The sequence below is a fragment of the Trachypithecus francoisi genome, unplaced genomic scaffold, assembly GCF_009764315.1.
Source record: "Trachypithecus francoisi isolate TF-2019V2 unplaced genomic scaffold, Tfra_2.0 Lachesis_group3, whole genome shotgun sequence".
NCBI lineage: Eukaryota > Metazoa > Chordata > Mammalia > Primates > Cercopithecidae > Trachypithecus > Trachypithecus francoisi.
Window position 1 is genome coordinate 40,630,339 of NW_022681468.1, and position 24,536 is coordinate 40,654,874.

Below are 24,536 nucleotides of genomic sequence, written 5' to 3' on the forward strand. Positions count from 1 at the left end.
ACCTCCTCCTCCTCCTGTTTGCACAGCTGGATGTGACGGGGCTCCTCCCGACTCCCCAGGGCAGGATGCGCGGCTGTTTTCCCACTCTGTCCAGATGTCAGACCCCTGCCCCGTTGGGCCCAGCAGCTGGGCCGTCCCTCGCGGCCCGCCTCGAGTGTTTCGGCAACCTCGCTCTGTCCCGTCGGTTCAGGGTCTAGTCCCCGCGCTCCCCCCAACCCACCTTCCGTGGGCCTGTCCGCCTCTGGCCCTGAGTCACTTCCCTCGCCATGCCCCACCTCGCCCAGTCAGCCTCTCCACCCAGGCTCCCGCGGCTCGGCCTCCCTGGCCCCGAGCCCTCATCCCTTCCCCAGCGAACACGCGGGCGCATCCTTCCCCACCCCCACCTTCACCCCAGAACTGAGGGGGTGCCTGTGCTTTTGCACACCCTGGGGAAAGTCCCCGGGTCACGCGGTTGTTTGTGGGGAGCCTGTGACTCTCGGCTCGTCCCTGTGCTTCCGCCTACAGAGTCACGACTGCGAATTGTAGCGGCAGCGCTCAGAGCGCGGGCCGACCCCAGCCCGGCTGCGGGCGGGAGGGCGCGCACATGCGCACGTACGCACGCACGCGCGCACGCACACCCTGGCCCTGGCGCCCCTCGTTCCCCTGCTACCAGACACGCGATCACGTGGGGCCATCGCGGGCTGCCGGCGCGGGAAGCCGCGCGAGAGCCAGCCGCGGGGTGCGTGAGCCGGCTCCACCGCTTGCTGTGCGCGGCTTGGGAGCCCGCCCCTCCTGCACGGAGGAGTCGGCTTGCCGCCGCGGGGGCATCTGGGTAAGCGATGCGGCCCAGCCCTTGTGGGCTGCCCGGGTCTCAGTCCCTCCAGCCGCGAGCCGCCCAGGGCGGCGGCCTGCAGCTGCACCGGTCGCGGAACAGATGCAAGTAGCTGGGGAGAGGGGTGTTTTTGGTCCCATTGAGGTGTCAGGCAGGGCACAGGAGGAAAATACATCCGCGAGTGAGCGCTGGGCCGACAATACCCAGAACCACCCTTTGCTGCTCCTAGGAGCGGCCGCCGGGGCCTGATTCAGGGTGGCACACTGGGTGCCGCGAAGGTGCGGAGCCGTCCCTGCTGCGGGTCCGGGTGCGACCCCTAGCAGGAAATCCCAATAGGCCTGCGGCCTCCCCCCGGGTGGCGCCCACCCCTCTTACGAGCGGGCGACTTTCCAGATGCTGCGAGGACGCTGCGGCTAGTGTTTCCACTCCCAGCTTGTGATTACCTAGTTTCTAGGGCAAGAAGACTTCCCCCCCGCCCTCATAATTTATTTTCTATCTTCAAATTATGTTTATCTTGTTCTAAGCAAATCCGGTTTTTCTTTTTGAAGCTTGACCCATCACCGCCTTCTCTGGCACTCATTATTTAGAGTAATCAGGTGTTATCAGTTGCAGAGGCAGCGCATAGCACAGCGTAGTACCTGGAACCTGACAGCACCTAGCATGTTTCAGCAGTCAGCGCCCGGGTCTCCCCAAGGGATTAAGTTTGGCATTCTTTCTCTTGAGACTCAAGTTCGTCTGGCAGAGCTGTTGATCCTCTCACAAGATACTGTCAAGTGTGTAGAGTACACTTTGGAATCTCAAATTTTAGAGCTGAGCGGTGCCTTACAGAAAATCTGTTGATCATCACAGAGAAGACACCAGGCCTAAAGAGCGTGATGTAACTAGAGCTAGCTACACCTCTTGATAGCTAAGACTCCAAGGCTCCAGATACCTTGGTGATTGCACTCTCCACCATGCCAGGACCGCAGTGCCAGTTTACCCCACTCACCTGTAGAGAATGTATCCGGCGGAGGTCATTATACTTGGCTTGATTCAGATTATGGAGAAATCAGGCATCGCCATTGTGTGGGTTTGATAGTATTTCTAGGTGAGGTAGGCCGCCTATGGTGTATTTTTGGAACTAAAAGACTTCACCCCTCAGCCACCCCTGAAAATTTCATTGCTGTTCTCTTCAAGAATAACCATTATTTGCAGCATTGGTTGCTTCCTTATGTTAAGGCATCAAAGTCTTCTTTAACAATCTTCATATATTTTAGTTAAGGGTAAATCATGAATCCGTTACCGGACATCAGCTCCTTAACAGGGAACAGAACACTGATGGGATACGACATGGAATAGATTAGTTCTGAGAGCTGGCAATCAATGAAATACCAAGGTATGGTCAGGAAGAAAGCAGAGAGGAACCCACATAACCTGCTACACCTTTTTTGTCCAGTCCTACCTTGAATGTCTTATTTGCATGTAGTAGAGATGGATTCTGCTCAAGTTGGCCGCTGTTTACTGAATACTTGCAGTGGGCGAAGTATCATACTAGCTGCTTTCATAGATGAACTTTGTATCTTTACCAAAAAGGAGATGGTACTGTCTTCATGTTAGAAGCCTGAGGAAACAGGCCATTACCTGAGCTGTGGTGATATAGTCATTTGCAGTAGAATTTAAGCCTAGATCGCTTATCTCTCAAGTCCAATCAGTGCTCTTTTGCATTATGTCTTGCTCCTGTTTCAGCCAGGAAGGGAATGAGAGAATCGCCTGTGGCTGATTTATTGGCGCCTGTGGTTGCCCAGAGAGGCCAAGCAGGACTTTCAGCTGCCCTCTATGCCTTACAAAGTGGAGCTGTGAGCTTCCACCCTATCTCCTGAGGGGAATGTGAAGGAGCCAGGCTGTCTAGCTGGGGAGGAGGGGCCCAAGTGCCTTGGCCGTAAAATATCCTAGCCAGGGCTGTGCTGGGAAGTGTTGCATAATGCCCTCCCCACCACTGAACCAAAGTGATTTATTTACTATGGACCGTAGGTGGTGCCTGACCAACTTGTCCGTTTTAGCAATAATAGGGCCAGAAAAGAGTTGGGGGTTTTATGTTATTGCACGGTTTTTCCTTGTTTTAAAAAAGCAGTGCAGGTGCTCTTATCTTGATAAGTTATAAAGTGCTTCTTTCTACACCACTTCCTGTGCCCCTTTTCTGCATATTTATTCCAAATAGCATGTGAACTTCAGTCATTTAAGGAGAGAAAGCTAAGAAAATACTGCTCCAGTTTATTAGCACAGGCTATGGAGACAGACCTGGCTTGTTATCTCCGCTTTATACCATTTGTTGATTGTGTGTCCTAAGCATAGGATTTTTCCTGATTTGTAAAATGGAAATGAAAATAATACATTAGTCATCACAGTGAGGATTTTAAGAGATAATGTATATACAGCACTTAGCACAAGGCCTTGCATATAGTATTTATTATAATAATAGGTTTTGAAAATAACCAGAATAGTAGTATTCTCCCTAAGAAAGGAAAGATACTGCCATTTGAACCTGCTTAGGGATAGAGGAGGAAGAAGAAAGTGTTTGAAGCAAACACCAGTTTCAGGATTATTGATTAAATTTATTTATACTTCTGGTTTATTTATTTATTTATTTTAGACAGAGTCTACCTCTGTCACCCAGGCTGGAGTACAGTGGCGTAATTTTGGCTCACTGCTGCCTCCGCCTCCTGCGTTCAAGCTATTCTCTGGCCTCAGCCTCCCAAGTAGCTGGGATTACAGGCGCCTGCCACCACACCTGGCTAATTTTTGTATTTTTAGTAGAGACGGGGTTTGGCCATGTTGGCCAGGCTGGTCTTGAACTCCTGACCTCAAGTGATCCACGCACCTTGGCCTCCCAAAGTGCTGGGATTACAGGTGTGAGCCACTGTGCTTGGCCCATATTTTCTTTATCCATTTGATTATCCATGGACATTTGAGTTTTCCCCCTTATTGGCAGTTCTTCTGCCTCAGCCTCCCAAGTAGCTGGGATTACAGGTGTCTGCCGCCATGCCCAACTAATTTTTGTATGTTTAGTAGAGACAGAATTTCACCATATTGGCCAGGCTGGTCTTGAACTCTGACCTCAGGTGATCCGCCCTCCTCGGCCTCCTAAAGTGCTGGGATTACAGGCATTTATTTACACTTCTACTTTCCCTTTGCTAACAGGAATTTTCTCTTTTTTTTTTTTTTTTTTGTGCTTTATTGGGAGAAAAAGTACTTAGAGTTTTCAGTTATTTTTGATATTTTTCTAATTCGTTTTTTCTCTGGTTACAAATCAGTCATGCATGGATGTTTTGTTTTTCCTGAACTCTCCAGGCACTTTAAGCAAAGGGTTTTATTAGCCCACTTGAGTAATGTGTTCATGGGAGTACAGTTCCATTGCGAAAGAAGTATTGGTTTACCTGTATCCAGAAGTTTTAGTTACTCTTGTCTGTACTGTATTCTAGGTCTGTACTAGCATTGTAATTTTCCAGCTTTCTCCTGTCCTTTTGAGTAACTTATTTTTTCTTTTAGAAATTTGGTCTGTCTTTAATGGACTAAGAAGAATCTTTTCCTTTCTTTCTCCGGGTTCTGATTTTTTTTAAAGGTCTGTTAACAATTTGTGCTCACTGTTGTTAGTTTTCTTGTGTGCTTGGCCTTATCAGGCATCCTACAATGTCATGTTGGTTAGATGGGAGTTAGAAATGCTTGTAGGTTGCCTATGTCTGCCAACAGGCAGGAGGCGCCAAGCTAACGTTTCCCAGGTCCATTAAAGGTTTCTAGAGCATAACTACTCTTCCTGTATCATCTACCACCTCCACTTCATACCCTCTTTGCTAACATTCTCAGTATATCTTAATAAGCAGATGTCTGGAATTACAGCAGATTTTACTCAAACAGTATTTTCAGATTTGGAATTTCTATATCACTTTTAGATGTTATAAAATCCAATCTAGGTGTAATGGAGTAATAGAGTAAATATTTCTTTTTCCTAAGTACTATTTGAAAAGAAATCTGAAAATAGTGTGTTCCTCTACCTCCCCACCCATGCCCATCCTGCCAGTTTAGGAGCACTTTTGTTTCTTTTTTTCTTTTCTTTTTTTTTTTTTTTGAGACGGAGTTTCACTTTTGTTGCCCAGAGTGGAGTGCAGTGGTGTGATCTCAGCTCACCGCAACCTCCGCCTCCTGGGTTCAAGCGATTCTCCCACCTCAGCCTCCCGAGCAGTGGGATTACAGGCATGTGCCACCTCGCCGGGCTAATTTTGTATTTTTAGTAGAGACGGGGTTTCTTCATGTTGGTCAGGCTGGTCTCGAACTCCCGACCTCAGATAATCCACCTGCCTCAGCCTCTCAAAGTGCTGGGAGTGAACCACTGTGCCCGGCCATGGAGCACTTTTGTTTCTTAATCTGGCCAGTTTTTTTTTTTTTTTTTGGAGGCAGAGTCTCACTCTGTCGCCCAGGCTGGAGTGCAGTGGTATGATCTCGGCTCACTGCAAGCTCCGCCTCCTGGGTTCATGCCATTCTCCTGCCTCAGCCTCCCGAGTAGCTGGGAATACAGGTGCCCGCCACCATGCCTGGCTACTTTTTTTTTTTTTTTTTTTTTTTTTTTTTTTTTTTTTTGAGACAGAGTCTCGCTCTGTCGCCCAGGCTGGAGTGCTGTGGCCGGATCTCAGCTCACTGCAAGCTCCGCCTCCCGGGTTTATGCCATTCTCCTGCCTCACCTCCCGAGTAGCTGGGACTACAGGCGCCCGCCGCTTCGCCCGCTATTTTGTATTTTTAGTAGAGACGGGGTTTCACCATGTTAGCCAGGATGGTCTGGATCTCCTGACCTCGTGATCCGCCCGTCTCGGCCTCCCAAAGTGCTGGGATTACAGGCTTGAGCCACCGCGCCCGGCCGCCTGGCTACTTTTTAAAATATTTTTAGTAGAATTGGGATTTCACTGCGTTAGCCAGGATGGTCTTGATCTCCTGACCTTGTTATCTGCCCGCCTCGGCCTCCCAAAGTGCTGGGATTACAGACGTGAGCCACCGCGCCTGGCCAATCTGGCCAATATTTTAAGGTTACAATTAGAATTACAGTTATTGATATTTGTTCATTTAATGTAGTCAACATAATTTTCACACTTTGAATGCTCTCAAGGAATTGTTTATTTATAGAGACTAGTATAAAGTTGTTCTATCTTAGTTTGAACTAATCCAGAGTTACTACAATCTAGAAAGTAAAGAAGGTTTTTTTTTTTTTCTTTTTGAGACGGAGTCTTGCTCTGTCGCCCAGGCTGGAGTGCAGCGGCCGGATCTCAGCTCACTGCAAGCTCCGCCTCCCCAGTAGCTGGGACTACAGGCGCCCGCCACCTCGCCCCGCTAGTTTTTTATATTTTTTTAGCAGAGAGCGGGTTTCACTGTGTTAGCCAGGATGGTCTCCATCTTCTGACCTCGTGATCCGCCCATCTCGGCCTCTCAAAGTGCTGGGATTACAGGTTTGAGCCACCGCGCCCGGCCAGAAGGTTTTTTTAATAGTCTCTTAAATATCACTGTGATTGTAGAGTGTGAAATAATTTCTTGGGTTTCCTTGGTCCCCTGTTCCTTTGAGGCAGTGGTTCTTAACTGAGGTGTCACGTTAGAATCACCTGGGAAGCTTTTTAAAAAAAGAATCTGGCTGAGAACAGTGGCCCACGCCTGTAATCCCAGCACTTTGGGAGACCAAGGCAGGTGGATCACCTGAGGTCAGGAGTTCGAGACCAGCCTGGCCAACGTGGCAAAACCCCCGTCTCCACAAAAATACAAAAATTAGCCAGATGTGGTGGTGGGCGCCTGTAGTCCCAGCTACTCGGGAGGCTGAGGCAGAGAGAAGCACTTGAATCCAGGAGGCGGAGGTTAAATTGAGTTACATCGCGCCGCTGTACTCCAGTCTGGGTGACAGAGCGACACTCTGTCTTAAAAAAAAAAAAAAGAATCTGTGCCTCACCCCTAGGAATTCAATTCTGTTTGGGCTAAGCCTGGGTTGGGACTCAGACATCAATACAGCTCTTCATAGAAGGTTTTACAGTATAGTCAGCAATAAGAACCTCTGTTTCAGGATAAAATGATTTCTACAAACATTCTTTCATTCTCTAGGTAATTAAATGTCACACCTCTACAGTCATGTGAAAGTTCCATTAAAAAAGTTAGTCGCGGCCGGGCGCGGTGGCTCAAGCCTGTAATCCCAGCACTTTGGGAGGCCGAGACGGGCGGATCACGAGGTCAGGAGATCGAGACCATCCTGGCTAACAGGGTGAAACCCCGTCTCTACTAAAAATACAAAAAACTAGCCGGGCGAGGTGGCGGGCGCCTGTAGTCCCAGCTACTCCGGAGGCTGAGGCAGGAGAATGGCGTAAAACCCGGGAGGCGGAGCTTGCGTGAGCTGAGATCCGGCCACTGCACTCCAGCCCGGGCGAAAGAGCAAGACTCCGTCTCAAAAAAAAAAAAAAAAAAAAAAAAAAAAAAAGTTAGTCGCTATATAAAGTCTTTTATCATATGGCACTTGAAATATTTTGCTTTTGCCTTTGTATTTATAGCCGTGAGTAAGTAGCTCAAAAAAGCTGTACATATTCCTCTGCCAACTTTCCTATCTCCTTGTCTGAATGATAATTCATCATAAAGTCTCGGTGGTAAGCATTGACAGAGAAAATATCTAAGACTGTTTTCCTACAGAAACATCATCTTGCTCTTTTTGTTCCTTTTTATTAAAGATTCTTACAGCTTGAGAGAATGAAGAGCTGTGTAGTCCAGGATATCAGTCTGGCTACCATAGATCTGAGAGTCCAGTCTAGTACAGTAGATTTTTTTAAATACATAAGAATCAAAGATATATATTGAATATCAAGCCAGCTTTAAACAAACAGATACTAGTATAAAGTTGTTCCATCTTAATTTGAAGTAATCCAGAGTTACTACAATCTAGAAGGTAAAGAAGGTTTTTGTAATCTCTTAAATATCAATGCTAAACATATACTTTGATAACAGATAAAACTTTTAAAAATGTAGCACTCTTACATTTTGATTCTAGTATTTATAAGTATAATAAAATGATACATTATTTTTCCATAATTTCTCTCACATCTTAAAATTCTCACCAGAAAGTCTCAAATGTAACTTCTAAGCTCTTTCTATATTCATGGGAAACTTTAGCTTTTTCACATACTAGAGAAAATAAAATAGATGGTCAAAGAATGATGAGTAAAGGCTATGCAAAAAGTCTAGCTAATAGTTTGCAAAGTAGGTTGTATTAGAAAATGTTCTAATAACTTTGCACTGAAATGGGGCTATTGATTTGAAGTAATCTGATATATTACAACATCAAAGGTCTCCTGTTATGCAAAACAAGTTTGAACGCACCTCATGTGTACTTGGTGTTTTTTTTTTTTTAAATAGATTTTGTTTCATTTTATACACTTGAAAAGTTTACTCCCTTATTTGATTCAACATATTTGCAAAATCTGCCAACAGTATAAATGTTGAAAGTTCTAGATGGGGTTTTGAAGAAAGGGCCCTGGGTTTAAAGTCAGTCTTGAGGTATTACCAGCACCATTTAATTGCTAGTTGTTTGACTTCAGGTATGTTTCCTGCCTTCTCTGAGCCTGTGGTTCCCAACCATAAAATAGAACTGATAGTACCTGCTCTACTACCTCATAAGATTTAAAAGAAAAAAAAAAAAGAAAAAAAGATAGTGTAGGGCAGTGGTTCTCAAAGTGTGTGGTCCAAGGAGCCACTGAAGATTTCATGGGTCAATAAGGATCTCCCTTATGTAAGAACAGATTCTCAATATACTCGAACCAAAACAACGTATGACAACAGATTGAATGCAGAATCAGATGAGAGTCCAGCTGTATCTGTTAAAGCCAGGTATTAAAGAGGATTGTAAAATGTAAATTAATACCACTCTTCTCACTTATTTTTGAAAGTTTTTTTTAGGAAAAAATATGTTAATATGTAATGGGTTTATTGCTATTTTAAATAAATATTTTAAAGTCTTTTAATTTTGAATATAGTAAATATTGGCAAATATAAACAGCAGCTCTTCATAATCTGTAATACTTTTTTTTTGAGACAGAGTCTTGCTCGGTAGCCCAAGCTCGACTGCAGTAGTGTGATCTTGGCTCACTGCAACCTCCTCCTCCCAGGTCCCAGTTCAAGCAGTTCTCCTGCCTCAGCCTCCCAAGTAGCTGGGATTACAGGCACACGCCACCATGCCCAGCTATTTTTTTTTTTTTTTTTTTTTTTGTATTTTTAGTAGAGATGGGGTTTCACCATGTTGCCAGGCCGGTCTTGAACTCCTGACCTTGTGATCCGCCCACCTTGGCCTCCCAAAGTGCTGGGATTACAGGTGTGAGCCACTGCACCCAGCCTGTAATACTTTTTTTAAAAAGTGTAAGTGGGGCCGGGCGCGGTGGCTCAAGCCTGTAATCCCAGCACTTTGGGAGACCGAGACGGGCGGATCACGAGGTCAGGAGATCGAGACCATCCTGGCTAATACGGTGAAACCCCGTCTCTACTAAAAAATACAAAAAACTAGCTGGGCGAGGTGGCGGGCGCCTGTAGTCCCAGCTACTCGGGAGGCTGAGGCAGGAGAATGGTGTAAACCCGGGAGGCGGAGCTTGCAGTGAGCTGAGATCCGGCCACTGCACTCCAGCCTGGGCGACAGAGCGAGACTCCGTCTCAAAAAAAAAAAAAAAAAAAAAAAAGTGTAAGTGGATCGTGAGACCACAGGTTTTTAGAACTGCTGATAAACAGTAATGGTTGAGTAGGGCTGCTCCGCCTATGGAGTAGCCATTCTTTTATTTATTTTCTAATAAATTGCTTTCATTTAAAAAAAAACAAAATGTTGGAGGAGGGGGCAATGGTTGAATAGTTCCTATCAGGACAATTTCCTGCAGATAAATACAAACTTGATAATTTTTTTTTTTTTTTCCCTTTTGAGATGGAGTTTCGCTCTTGTTGCTCAGGCTGGAGTGCAGTGGCACGATCTCAGCTTACCGCAACCTCCACCTCCCGGGTTCAAGCAACTCAGCTCCCTCAGCCTCTGGAGTAGCTGGTATTACAGGCATGCGCCACCACACCTGGCTAATTTTGTATTTTTAGTAGAAACGGGATTTCTCCATGTTGATCAGGCTGGTCTCGAACTTCTGACCTCAGGTGATCTGCCCACCTCTGCCTCCCAAAGTGCTGGGATTACAGGCGTGAGCCACTGTGCCCAGCTGATGAAAGTTTTAAAAATTACTAGATGGCATTTGAGAATTACAGAAACTAGATTGAGGTCTGCAATTGGAAGAGAAGAACAGCAGTGAATAAACTTCCGTTTTTATGGCTTTTAGACTGGCATAGGTCCCAGCTGGTGATATGAAGAGGTGGCTACAACTGTAATAACAACCTGTAATCTCTCTAAAAGAAATGGAGACAGAGCTCACGGTGATCACGCAGCTGGAAAGTGCAGGAGAAAATCCTAGAAAGAATGTTGGAGTGGCAGAACCCCAAACACTGTTTATAAACTCTGCTTGAATTTCTTGCAAACCCCTGAACTGTACATGTGTGGAGCAGCCTCCAAACAGCACACTTAAGGCTAGAGGAGCAGAGATTTTAGCTGCCGTCCACCACAGGGTAGGCAGAACTTGGAGTTTAAGTCTAGCTGAGGTAATTGTCTGCAAAAACAAAAACATAAACCCTCTTTGGAAGAATATTACAGAATCTAGAGTCATTTGTATTAATCACAATATCTAGGCTATAATCCAGAAACCATCACCCTCATCAGTGGAGACTGACCCCACAATGAGCCAAAGGTTGCATTTAGCAGAGAAAATTTAAAGCAGCTGTTATAACTATGCTCAAGGATGTAAAGCAAAATAATGTTGTATATGTGAACAAATAGGAAATCTCAGCAGAGAACTAGAAACTTTAAAAAAGAACAAAATGAAAATTTTACATCTGAAAATACAGTATCTGAAACAAAAATCTTGAATAGATTTAACAGAGCAGATATGACAGATAAGTCATTTAATTTGAGGATAGATTAATAGAAATTATCTAATCTGAAGTAGATAAATTATTGTATATGAAAGTTCTGTGTCACCTTCAGTGCTCTATGTAACTTTCAGAGTTTATTACTCCAGGTTTCTTTCATATGTAAAAGGAAGAGGTGCATTTGGGTCTTCTTCTGATCTGAAGCTCCCTTAATGTCCTGTCCTGTCATGTCTGTGTCTAGGCTTTTTACCCTCTGGTTTCTTTATTTTTATTTTTATTTTTTTGAGACAGAATCTCGCTCTGTTGCCTAGGCTGGAGTGCAATGCATCTCAGCTCACTGCAACCTCTGCCTCCTGGGTTCAAGTGATTCTTCGGCCTCAACCTCCCAAGTAGCTGGGATTACAGGCATGTGCCACCACACCCAGCTAATTTTTGTATTTTGAGTAGAGGCAGGGTCTCACCATGTTGTCCAGGCTGGTCTCAAACTCCTGGCCTCAAGTGGTCCACTCACCTTGTCCTCCCAAAGTGCTGGGATTACAGGCGTGGGCCACTGTGCTTGGCCTAGCCTCTGGTTTCTAATATCCCCTGCAGTGAGATATTTGGCCCTTGCTGCTTTCCTGTGCTATTGTCAGAGGTCACCAGGAATCTTTTGGTCATTACACTCGACATGTTTGTAATGGGCCTCACCCCCATGTTTCTCTTCAGTTATTTTGCACCATTGCCACCTCCTTTCTGCAAGGTCATTGCTTTTCCTCAATGATGATGTTTTCTTATTTCTCCTTCTCTGTCTTATTGTGTCTTTTCTGTTTTCCAAAGATTCATTCTTAGCTTTTTTCCCTCTTATTTCATCCTACTTTTTAGTCTACTTTATTATTTTCATACTTGGTTATTTCAGCCTTGTCATTTTAGAGGCCTCTTCTCCCTCTCTGGCTCTGCTCTCTCTAGAGCCCAGTCCTGCTTCTTGTCTCTGCTGATCAGTAAACATTTCTCTTAGATATCCGGTAAACATTTGGAGCTCAGGGTGTCTGAGGTGAAACCTCTATTCTTCTTCTTTTTTTTTTTTTTTTTTTTGAGGTGGAACTCGCTCTTGTTGCCCAGGCTGGAGTGCAATGGCATGATCTTGGCTCACTGCAACCTCTGCTTCCCGGGCTCAAGCGGCTCTCCTGCCTCAGCCTCCCGAGTAGCTGGGATTACAGGCACCTGCCACCACATCTGGCTAATTTTTTGTATTTTTAGTAGAGACGGGGTTTCACCATGTTGACCATGGCTGGTCTCGAACTCCTGACCTCAGGTGATCTGCCCGCCTCGGCCTTCCAAAGTGCCGGGATTACAGGTGTGAGCCACCGCGCCCGGCCTTTTTTTTTTTTTGAGGTGGGAGCCTCTTATCAAGCCAGTTTCTGTACTACTTCTCTAATGTTCTGGGACTCTGCCTTTATATCAACACCTAGCACATGGCAGTTACTCTGAAAATGTGATCTGAAGGAATGGATGAATTCTTCTGTTTACCCAAGCTGGAATTCTGAGACTCACCTTTGATTTGATCTCTGTGGTGACCACATCCAGTCTGTTGCCAAGACATGTCAGTTTTGTGTCTAATGTATCTCTTGTATTCCTTCCTCCATTCCCACCACGATTACTTTGATATCATAGCAGGCTTCTAGCCAGTCTTTTCTTTCTCCATGCCTTTTCCCTTGCTAATATTTTTTATATGTTGCTATTAGAGCAGTCTTGACTCACGCCTAATGATGGTGATGATGATAATGCCTAGTATTTATTAAGCACTTACTATGGGCCCACTGTTTCTAAGTGCATTATATCATTAAATTCAAATAACCTTTAAGTTAGATACTGTCATTATCCATATTTTATAAGTGAAATGGAGACCCAGAGAGTTAAGTATCTTGCCAAGACCATGCAGCTAGTAAATGGCAGAGCTAAAATTTTAAGCTGTCTGATTTTAGTTCAAGCTTTAACTACCACGCTCTGTTCTCCCTCCCACAGAGTAAGGTAAACTGATCATGCTGTTCTTACTCAAACGTCTTACATAGTTGATTTCAAACACGATACTACTTTTTAGTCTTATATTCAGTATCCTTTGTGAGCTGACCACATCTCATTATTTCTGTTACTTTGTTTTTTTTTTTTCTATGCCAGACTGAATCCTTCTGTTATCTAAATATTCATATTCTTCCCAGTAATTTTATTCATTTTATTTTTTTTCTGCCTGGCCTTCTTTCCCATCGAGTTGCCTGTGTTTATCTCCCTCTGATAGCATGTTCTCTAACTGCTCTATGCTACTAAATGCATTTATTTCATATTATAATTATGGTTTGATGTTTTATCTTTCCTGTGAGCCTGTAATCTTGAGTGTAACATCTGTCATATTTTTCTGTCTCCACGCCTTGTACAATGCACGCTTTTATATATTTTTCTTTATTAAATTGCTCTTCAAAAAATCTGTTGAATAAGTGAAGAATTTAACTATTACCCATAGACCATTAACCATAAGATTCCCATATGGGTGGCTTATTAGTGTGCTATGTCTCATTTCCCTGTGGTTCAGTAGTTCATTATACTACATAATGGGAAGAACTGGTGAAAATGTTTATGATCCGAGGGTTTGGTGTTTTTTTGTTTTTGTTTTTGTTTTTTTTGAGACAATTTATCAGGCTAATTTAAGATACTTCCATTTGAACCTTTTCACTGATTCTAAGACACGTTTTTCACATGCTGAAATTGTCAATATAGATTTTTATTTTGTTAGGCTTGGCACGGTGGCTCATGCCTGTAATGCTAGCACTTTAGGAGGCCAAGGTGGGCAGATCACCTGAGGTCAGGAGTTCGAGACCAGCCTGGCCATCTGTGAAATCCCATCTCTACTAAAAATACAAAAATTAGCTGGACATGGTGGTGGGCACCTGTAATGCCAGCTACTTGGGAGGCTGAGGCAGGAGACTCACTTAAACCTGGGAGGAGGAGGTTGCAGTGAGCTGAGATGGAGCCATTGCACTCCAGCCTGGTCAACAAGATCAGAACTTCGTCTCAAATAATAATAATAATAATAATAATAAAACTTGGGGATTATTCCACATCAGTACATTAAATATGTAGTTTTAATAGATTCTGTCTTTTTTTTTTTTTTTTTTTTGAGACGGAGTCTTGCTCTATCATCCAGGCTAGAGTACAGTGGCGCGATCTTGGCTCACTGCAAGCTCCACCTCCCGGGTTCACGCCATTCTCCTGCCTCAGCCTCCCAAGTAGCCGGGACTACAGGCACCCGCCACCATGCCCAGCTAATTTTTTGCATTTTTAGTAGAGATGGGGTTTCACTGTGTTAGCAAGGATGATCTCAATCTCCTGACCTCGTGATCCGCCCGCCTCGGCCTCCCAGAGTGCTGGGATTACAGGCATGAGCCACCGTACGTGGCTTTTTTTTTTTTTTTTTTGAGACAGGGTCTCGCTCTGCCACCCAGGCTGAAGTGCAGTGGCATCATCATGGCTCACTATAGCCTCGATCTTCCTGGCTCAAGCTGTCCTCCTGACTCAGCCACCCAAGTAGCTGGGACTAAGGCATGTACCACCATGCCTGGCTAATTTTTGACACATAGGAAGCACTATGAAATGTTAGCTATATTTATTAGATTACTGATCACTTAGCTGTCTACTGCCCAAGCCACTGCCAGTCTCCAGACGGCGAACCCCGCATTCCATCACTGACCTCCTTAGACGTTGGTGTGATTGGCTGGTGTGGAAACCTCATTCTCTTTTTCAGTGTCTGCTCTTTCAAAGGATATTCTCCTGGCCACCCAGTGATGCCCTTTTTACTACAGCTACCAGGGCTCTCTCCACAGTAGGGTAGAGAAGATGATGTAGTCTCGCACCTGCCTGAAACCAGGGCACTTCTGAATGTCTTTGCTGCTTATACTCGGCTTCTCGGCCAGAATTCTGCATATTCTTCCTCATATAGGCTCCCCTGACAGTTGTTCCACCTTGCCTTCTACTTCCTTTGGGAACCTACATTCTAATGTGCATCTGAATCCAGATGAGATCAGGGTTTAAGTTCTTTCTTTTTTGTTTTGTTTTTTTTTTTGGTTTTTTGTTTTGTTTTGTTTTTTTGAGACAGTCTCACTGTTTCCCAGGCTGGAGTGCAGTGGTGTGATCACAGCTCACTGCAGCCTTGACCTCCCAGGCTTAAGTGATCCTCTTGCCTCAGGCCCCCAAGTAGCTGGGAGTACAGGTGCATGCCACCATACCCAGCTAATTGTTTTATTTTTTGTGGAGTTGAGGTTTCACTAGATTGCTCAGGCTGGTCTCGAATACCTGGGCTCAAGCGACCCTCCTGCCTCATCTTCCCAAGGTGCTGGGATTACAGGCATGAGCCACTGCGCCGGCTTAAGTTCTTTCTCATGAGGCTCTTGGGCCACAAGTAAATTGGGGATGTGGCTTGACATCTATTTTAAGGGTTCCTGAGCTACTGTGACTGATAAGTCCCCCAAACATTTGATGAGAGGTGGGAGGCCAGTATCCCCTAAGTACCAGAGGATCCCTGAGGAGGAGTGACATCTCTAGCTCAGCCAGGATACCCTGTTATGTTATTAACATTTATAGCTAACATCAAGTAGCAGTTTCCATTGCAACATGATTTTCACATAAGTTATCTCATTTAACTCTGAGGCAGGAATCAGTATCTCATTTTCATTTTTCTAATGAGGAAACAAGATTAGAAACATTGTGTTCACATAGATGGAAAAGGACAGGTCTGTCTTCATGTGTCACTCATACCAAGCTATCTTCTTATTAGAGGAAAAAGGGTCATATTTTATGGTTCAGCAGAGTTTATATCAGTTGTCATAATGGAGGAATTTAGTGTTAGCCGTGTTTGCAGTGAAAGTACTAGGATGGAAAACTTGAATAATTTCATTTAAATTAGGTCTCCTTGTTACTCTGTAGGTTTGTGTGAACTGTAGACAATTTTGTGTTAATAAAAAGTAATGCGTATATACATACACACCTATATATATTTATCTTGTCCTTTTTTCAGAACCACAATGGACACTGCCAGCCATAGCCTTGTTCTTCTCCAACAACTGAATATGCAGCGAGAATTTGGTTTTCTGTGTGATTGCACAGTTGCAATTGGAGATGTTTACTTCAAAGCCCACAGAGCGGTGCTTGCCGCTTTCTCTAACTATTTCAAGATGATATTTATTCACCAAACAAGGTAAGGATGTGTTTTTGTAAATAAGAATTTTTAATATTGTGATTTATATAAGCCTTATTATAATATCATTTTGGAAATTCTTTGTTACGGAGTCACCCTAAGAAGTAAAATTATAATTTTTTCTTTTTTTTTTTTTTTTGGAGACGGAGTCTTGCTCTGTCACCCAGGCTGAAGTGCAATGGCGCAATGTCAGCTCACTGCAACTTCCGCCGCCCAGGTTCAAGCGATTTTCCTGCCTCAGCCTCCTGAGTACCTGGGATTACAGGCGTGTGCCACCACGCCTGGCTAATTTTTGTATTTTTAGTAGAGGTAGGGTTTCACCATGTTGGTCAGACTGATCTCGAACCCCTGACCTCAGGTGATTTGCCTGCCTCAGCCTCCCAAAGTGTTGGGATTACAGGCGTGAGCCACCGTGCCTGGCTAAATTATAATAATTTTTTATACATTAGTAATTAAACTCAGTGGGTAGGCCTTAGTGGAAAATAAGAATGAAACTAAGAATAGCTAAAATTGGCCGGTCGCCGTGGCTCACATCTGTAATCCCAGCACTTTGGGAGGCCAGGTGGGCAGATCACAAGGTCAGGAGTTCGAGACCAGGCTGGCCAATATGGTGAAACCCTGTCTCTACTAAAAATACAAAAATTAGCCAGGCGTGGTGGGCGGCTGTAGTCCCAGCTACTCGGGAGGCTAAGGCAGGAGAATCGCTTGTACCTGGGAGGTGGAGGTTGCAGTGAGCCGAGATCGTGCCACTGCGTTGCAGCCTGGGTGACAGAGCAAGACTCGGTCTCAAAAAAAAAAAAAAAGAATAGCGAAAATGTACTGAAGGCTTATCCCATACCCAAGCACTAAGTATGTGCCCTGTAATGTAAATTCTACTGCTCTCCCTATTTTAGGGAAAGGAAAACTGAGACTGAGTTAAGTAACTTGCCCATGCAAGATTATACAGCCAATAAGTTTGATACAGATTTGTCTGAAGCTATGTCTATGCTTTTAGTCACTAAGCTGTTAATTTTTATTTCATGTAACACTTTTGTTTTATTATTTTTTATTTTTTTTTGAGATGAAGTCTAGCTCTGTCGCCCAGGCTGGACTGCAGTGGTGCGATCTCGGCACACTGCAACCTCCACCACCCAGGTTCAAGCAGTTCTCTTGCCTCAGCCTTCCAAGTAGCTGGGACTATAGGTGTGTGCCGCCACGCCTGGCTAATTTTTGTATTTTTTTAGTAAAGATGGGGTTTCACTATGTTGGCCAGGCTGAACTCGAACTCTTGACATCAGGTGATCTGCCCGCATTGGCCTTCCAAATTGCTGGGATTACAGGCGTGAGCCACCGCACCCAGGCTCATATAACACTTTCATAGCAAAGTTTCAGTATCATAATTCTACCTGCCATATGGTCTGTATTACAGTTTAAGGGTCACTTGTTTCAAATATTTTTTCAAAATTACTTTGCTTTTCCATATTTGGGTTACTCCAGCATATTAGGTATGTAGGGAGGGGGAAGGAAAGTGGTATTCAGATTCTAACCTTTTGGTAGAGTACTTTTATTCCATCCTAGATTGAAAGTGACAGAACACTCTATGTTTTTTTTAAAGAACCTTACTTGAAATAGGAGTTCATCCTCAATTATACATTGTAATTGTTTTTGTTTTTGTTTTTTTTGAAGACAGAGTTTCGCTCTTGTTGCCCAGGCTGGAGTGCAATGGTGCAATCTCGGCTCACTGTAACCTCTGCCTCCTGGGTTCAAGTGATTCTCCTGCCTCAGCCTCCTGAGTTAACTGGGATTACAGGCATGTGCCACCACGCCCTGATAATTTTGTGGTTTTAGTAGAGACGGGGTTTCTCCATGTTGGTCAGGCTGGTCTAGAACTCCCAACCTCAGGTGATCCACCCGCCTCGGCCTCCCAAAGTGCTGGGATTATAGACGTGAGTCACCACGCCCGGCCTTAATTGTTAATTCATTCAAATATTTATTGAATAAGTATTCAATATGTCAGGCTCTGTGCTATACCTCAGTGTATTAATCCGTTCTCACGCTGCTATAAGGACGTACCTGAGACTGGGGTTTTTTTTCTTCTTTTTTTTTTTTGATACAGAGTCTCACTCTGTCCCCCAGGCTGGAGTGTAATGGTGTGATTTCGGCTCACTACAAGCTCCGACTCCTAGGTTCAGGTGATTCTTGTGAGCCTCCGAATAGCTGGGATTACAGGTGTGTACCACCACACCCAACTAATTTGTGTATTTTTTGTAGAGACAGGGTTTCATCACGTTGCCCAGGCTGGTCTTGAGCTACTGACCTCAGGTGATCCACCTGCTTCAGCCTCCCAAAGTGCTGGGATTACAGGCATGAGCCATTGCACCTGGCCCGAGACTAGGTAGTTTAAAAAGGAAAGTGATTTAATTGACTCACAATTCCTCAGGGCTTGATAGGCCTCAGGAAACTTACAGTCATGGCAGGAGAGGAAGCAAACACTTCCTTCTTCACATGGTGTCAGGAAGAGGAAGAATGAGAGCCAGGTGAAGGGGGAAGCCACTTATAAAACCATCAGATCTCGTGAGAACTTACTATCATGAGAATAGCATGGAGGAACCACCCCCATGATTCAGTTACCTCACATCAGGTCCCTCCCACCACACGTGGGAATTATGGGAATTACGATTGAAGATGAGAGTTGAGTGGGAACACAGTCAAACCGTATCACCCGTAACAGGTAAGTTATAATCTCTGTCTTTGAGCAATTCATAGTCTGATAAGTAATGTGTATAAAGCAAATAGTTGTGCTGTAATTGACCCTTCTGTGCCTTCATTTCCTTATCTATAAAATGTTTGAATAGTATACTCACCCCATGAGTACTGAGAAGATTAAATGGATTAATAATATTGAAATGCTTAGAATAAAGTTTTGCACTGTTAGCTACTGTTACTATTAATAATAATGCCTTAAGTCTGTCATAGAAGTGTATACAAGATAGAGTAAGGTTTCAGTGGCCCTATTTTGAGAAGGTTGGAACGGGCTTTACAGAGACCCTGGATCTTGAAGAATCAGAAGGAGTTTTTCAGATGTTGTAATAGGACTCAAGAATGTGCATCATAGGCAGAGGGAAAAAATGGCATGAAAACATATACAGATATATGAACCAGGCCAGCACATTCAGACCACAGAGTAGATCGGAATGGTTGAAACATACAGCACAAAGTGGAGAGGAGATTGGAGTGGGAACAAGTAATGGGCAACTTTTTCTGGCAAATGAAGGAGTTTCTTATCTGACCTAAGTGTCAGTGTAGATTACTCTCACTATATTGGAAATGCCACCTTCAGAGCAGTCTCTTGAGAGCTGTGAGTTGGTTCAGCTCTCAATGCACCTGTTATGTGCTTGCTAAACTGAACCCGGGTGATACAAAGGTAGGCGTGCTATGTGGTATCTCTGTATTGAGCAACTAAAAATCATATTATTAGAACCCTGAACTGATATTTTTAAAAGCCCTGCCACAAACCATGTTAGTGGGTGGGTTAGAGCCAAGAGTGGAACCCAGTAGAGGAAGAGGGAAGTCCTAAGGTATCAAGACTAAAGCAATGGATTGCCAGCATACTGCCACCCAGAGCAACCTGATGCACTGACATAAACTTCTGCTGCAGGAAACGTAAGTCCATTCACAGATTTCATTGTTCCTTGATAGCAACATTTCCTTCAGGTTGTCTCTATTCTAATTTTGCAGGGATATGTCTGATTTCTTACATACTTATTTCCATCTATTACTTGAATTCTAGATTCATATGTAAAAATTGAAATTTGAGATTATTTTTAAGCTTTTCAAAATTATACCTGTATTCATTGTGATTTATTTATTTATTTTTATTTTTAATTATTTGAGACAGGGTCTGGCTCTGTTGCCCAGGCTGGAGTGCAGTGGCAGGATCCTAGCTCACTGCAACCTCTGCTTCCTGGACTCAAGTGTTCCTTCCATGTTAGCCTCCCAAGTAGCTTGGACTATAGGTGCATGCCACCACGATTGGCTAATTTTTTGTTTGTTTGTTTTGTATTTTTGTAGAGACAGGATTTTGTTGTGTTGCCTAGGTTGATCTTGAACTCCTGAGCTCAAGTGATCCACCTGCCTCAGCCTCCCAAAGTGCTGGGATTACAGGCATAAACCACCATGCCTGGCCCCTCATTTGTGATTTAAAGAACACATATATGAATATATTTGGGAAGCCAAAATAAGATTAGCATTTAGATTTTAAATATTATCAATTTCAATAGATTCTTTTTTTTTTTGAGACAGACTCTCGTTCTGTTGCCCAGGCTGAAGTGCAGTGATGTGATCTCAGCTCACTGCAGCCTCCACCTCCCAGGTTCAAGCAATTTTCCTGCTTCAGCCTCCCTAGTATCTAGGACCACAGGTGTGTGCCACCACACCCAACTAGTTTTTTGTAATTTTAGTAGAGACGGGGTTTCACCATGTTGGTCAGGCTTGTCTTTAACTGAGATGATCCACCTGCTTTGGCCTCCCAAAGTGCTGGAATTACAGGTGTGAGCCACCGCACCTGGCCAATTTCAATAGATTATTTCAACAGTTTTAAGATATTTTTGTTGTGGCTATAAACATGTAAAATTTGCCATTTTAACCATTTTTAATTATACAATGCAGTGGTGATAATCACCTTCACAATGTTGTACAACCATTATTACAGTCTATTTCCAAAACTTTTTTATCACCCCAAACAGAAACTTTGTACCCGTTAAGCAGTAATGCCCCATCTCACCCTCTCAACCCCTGGAAACCGCTAATTTACTTTCTATCTCTATGGCTTTGCCTATTCTAGATATTTTATACAATACTCGTCCTTTTGTGTCTGTCTTATTTTACTTAGCATGATATTTTCGGGGTTCTCCACGTTGTAGCAGGTATCAGAACTTCCTTCTTTTATGGTTGAATAATATTCCGTTGTATGTGTAGGCCATCTTGTGTTTATCCACTCATCTTTTGGTGGACACTCAGTTTCTTTCTACCTTTTGGCTACTGTAGTAATGTTGCAGTGAACATTGGCATACAGGTATCTGTTTTGAGTCCCTGTTTTTAGTTCTTTTGATTGTTTACTCGATAGACTGTTAAATTCCTTAAGAGCAGGGTACCTATTTTATTCATCAGTTTTCTACCCCTGGCATCTAGTATAGTGCATATCACTTAGGAGTCATTCAATTAACGTTGAACTAATCAGAATGTGACTGTGTTTCCTAACTTTAGGCAGCAGATTGAATACAGGAAGACTTTTTGGTAGGCATAAAGTTGGTATAAAATGAAAGTTTAAGCCTGTGTTGCCATGTTTTATAAGGCAGATTGCTAAGTTTGAACTTCTTAGGAAGAAATTACTTTAGTCTCAGACTATGCTGTTAGCTGAAAGGTGAACTAGGTTGTGTTTCATTTCTTGTGGGTCTGTTTTTGTTTTTAACAGTGAATGCATAAAAATACAGCCAACTGACATCCAACCTGACATATTCAGCTATTTGTTGCATATTATGTACACGGGGAAAGGGCCAAAGCAGATTGTGGATCATAGTCGTTTGGAGGAAGGGATTCGATTTCTTCACGCCGACTACCTTTCTCACATTGCAACTGAAATGAATCAAGTGTTCTCACCGGAGACTGTGCAGTCCTCAAATTTATATGGCATTCAGATCTCAACAACCCAAAAAACAGTTGTGAAACAAGGACTGGAGGTCAAAGAAGCTCCTTCTAGCAATAGTGGAAACAGAGCTGCTGTCCAGGGTGACCACCCCCAGTTACAGCTGTCTCTTGCTATTGGTCTGGATGATGGCACTGCAGACCAGCAGAGGGCCCATCCTGTCACCCAGGCTCTGGAGGAGCACCAGAAGCCCCCAGTTTCCATCAAGCAGGAGAGATGTGACCCAGAATCTGTGATCTCCCAGAGCCACCCCTCACCCTCATCAGAGGTGACAGGCCCCACTTCTACTGAAAACAGTATTAAAATACACTTATGCCATTACTGTGGGGAACGTTTTGATTCCCGTAGTAACCTAAGGCAACATCTCCATACACATGTGTCTGGATCCCTGCCATTCGGTGTCCCTGCTTCCATTCTGGAAAGCAATGACCTTGGTGAAGTGCATCCCCTTATGAAAACAGCGAGGCCCTTGAATGCCACAGGCTCAGCTCCTTCATTGTTAAGGAGAATGAACAGCAGCCAGACCACACCAACCGGGATACCACAGAGCCTTTGCAGATCAGTCAAGTATCTTTGATCTCCAAAGACGCAGAGCCAGTAGAATTAAACTGTAATTTTTCTTTTTCAAGGAAAAGAAAAATGAGCTGTACCATCTGTGGTCATAAATTCCCTCGAAAGAGCCAATTGTTGGAACACATGTATACACACAAAGGTAAATCTTACAGATACAACCAATGCCAAAGGTTTGGTAATGCATTGGCCCAGAGATTTCAGCCATACTGTGACAACTGGTCTGATGTCTCCCTGAAAAGTTCTTGCTTGTCACAAGAACACTTAGACTTGCCTTGTGCCTTAGAGTCAGAGCTTACACAAGAAAATGTGGATGCTATCCTAGTTGAGTAGCAGCTTCTCTTTCAGAATTTTTATACCAATTCTGAAAAAGAAAATTCGCATAGCATTTTTTATTCATTAATTATTTTCCTCCTCGTTTCGTTGACTTTTTTTCTTCACAGCTTATCCATGGTTTTAAGGTTGTATATATTAGATCTTCATGTGGCTGTTAAAATGTAACATTCAGTTACTACTGTGAACTTTTCACAAATGAAATTACAATTTAGAAATCAGAAACCAATGTAGAAATATGGAAACTTTAAATAGTTATTTATAGAATTTCTAAGTTTTTCCAGTTACAGAATCAGTAAAATCAAATTGAATATAAAGTAAATTAAATCTGTTTTAAAGCATATTCTAAACTATCACTTCTGCCTACATTTCATGTGAATTCACTCCTACAAGGATTATTTTTAAATATTTTCTTCCATATAGGAAATTAATACTTATTTTAATGCATAACTATATGTTATACATATGTTATAATGTATAAAAATTTATTTTAAGATATACCACATCATGAGTAGTTTTATTTTTTAACAACTAGCTCCACAACATCTTACCTACATGGCTTCTTTTTACTTTTTAATATTGAGTATACCTCTTTTTTTTTTCTTTTTTTTGAGACAGAGTCTCCCTCTGTCGCCTAGGCTGGAGTGCAGTGGCGTGATCCCGGCTCACTGCAAGCTCCGCCTCCGGGTGCACGCCATTCTGCCTCAGCCTCCTGAGTAGCTGGGACTACAGGCGCCCACCAGCACGCCCAGCTAACTTTTTTGTATTTTTTTAATAGAGACGGGGTTTCACCGTGTTAGCCAGGATGATCTTGATCTCTTGACCTCGTGATCCACCCGCCTCGGCCTCCCAAAGTGCTGGGATTACAGACATGGTATACCTCATTTTTAATAAAAAACAGTTAAGAAAGGGAGAAGAGTCAGAGAGAAATTTAAAAATCTTTAAGAAACAGTAAGATATACACACATAGATAAATAAGCATGCAGAGACAGAGACTGAGCTAGAACTACATTGACTAAAAACCCCAGGGTTGTTACCTTGGTGTATAGTGTTTTCTTAGACAGCTTAAAAAGCAATTTGAGATTTTTATGACCAGAGGTTTACATGAGTTGAAAGAGAAAGATGATAAAATGTAAATCATCTTTCTACCCTCAATGTCAGAGGATTTTGGGGGCTTCCTGGGTTGATATTAATTTTCTAAAAACCACTTGAAAAAGTAATTTTTCAGTGGCACAGTTTTTACTTTTTTCCTGATCCATAAAGCCAGCAAAGTAGATACATTCAGTGTTCTATAACTGCATTTAAAATCCATGATGTTAGCTTTCCCTCTATAAATCTACTTAACTCTCTTTTATAATGGTGACACTTACAAAGCTAAAACCCCAGGAGAGTTAAAGTTGATGGAATAAATTACAGATTCCCCGGCTCTATATACCTGGGAAATAGCTGGTTAAGCTTCACCACAAAGGATAGATCTAAATTGTTTCTGAAATATTTAAATTTCAAACACTGCATAGTCAAGGATAATAAAACAGACATATTTTTTTGCCCTCTTGTTAAATTCTAAGCTTCACAGGCATTTGAGTACATCTAAAAAATTTGGTTTGTGAGCCTTAGAATTTAACCACTTACAAAACTCTTGAGCTCCCTCCACTTCCGAGGATATTTCCTGACACCTTCAACAGCATCAGTGTTCAGTCAGGAGGGAGCTCAAAGAGTAATCCAGCTAATTCTAAGGACACAAAGGTTTTCTCTAGATAAACAGTTTAGGTAAATTACAAAGTGGTAAGTTTTTCTTGAGGATTGAATGAAGAAAAAACTACTGGATATTGTGTAAGGCAGTTGAGTCTCTGCCTTAGACAAGTGAGTAAAGGCTCCTATGGTCAAGACTGATGTGTGTTGAGAGCAAATCTATTTATAAGATCAATTGTATT

The 24,536-nt window shown here is 43.1% G+C and overlaps 2 protein-coding genes across 2 annotated transcripts in view; one reads left to right on the forward strand and one right to left on the reverse strand.

Moving 5' to 3' along the window:
* Positions 1–1,823, reverse strand: part of ZBTB1 (zinc finger and BTB domain containing 1) — a 30,718-nt gene extending 28,895 nt beyond the window's left edge. Inside the window, exon 1 of the mRNA XM_033187758.1 lies at positions 1,800–1,823. The gene's annotated coding sequence lies outside the window, so the exon portion shown is untranslated. The remainder of the gene's footprint in view (positions 1–1,799) is intronic.
* Positions 55–23,105, forward strand: ZBTB25 (zinc finger and BTB domain containing 25). The gene is given in 4 exon segments (XM_033187761.1): positions 55–811; positions 15,837–16,016; positions 21,469–22,148; positions 22,151–23,105. Coding segments are annotated over 4 exon segments (1,857 nt in total). The 5' UTR covers positions 55–266; the 3' UTR covers positions 22,603–23,105.
* The last annotated feature ends 1,431 nt before the right edge of the window (positions 23,106–24,536 follow it).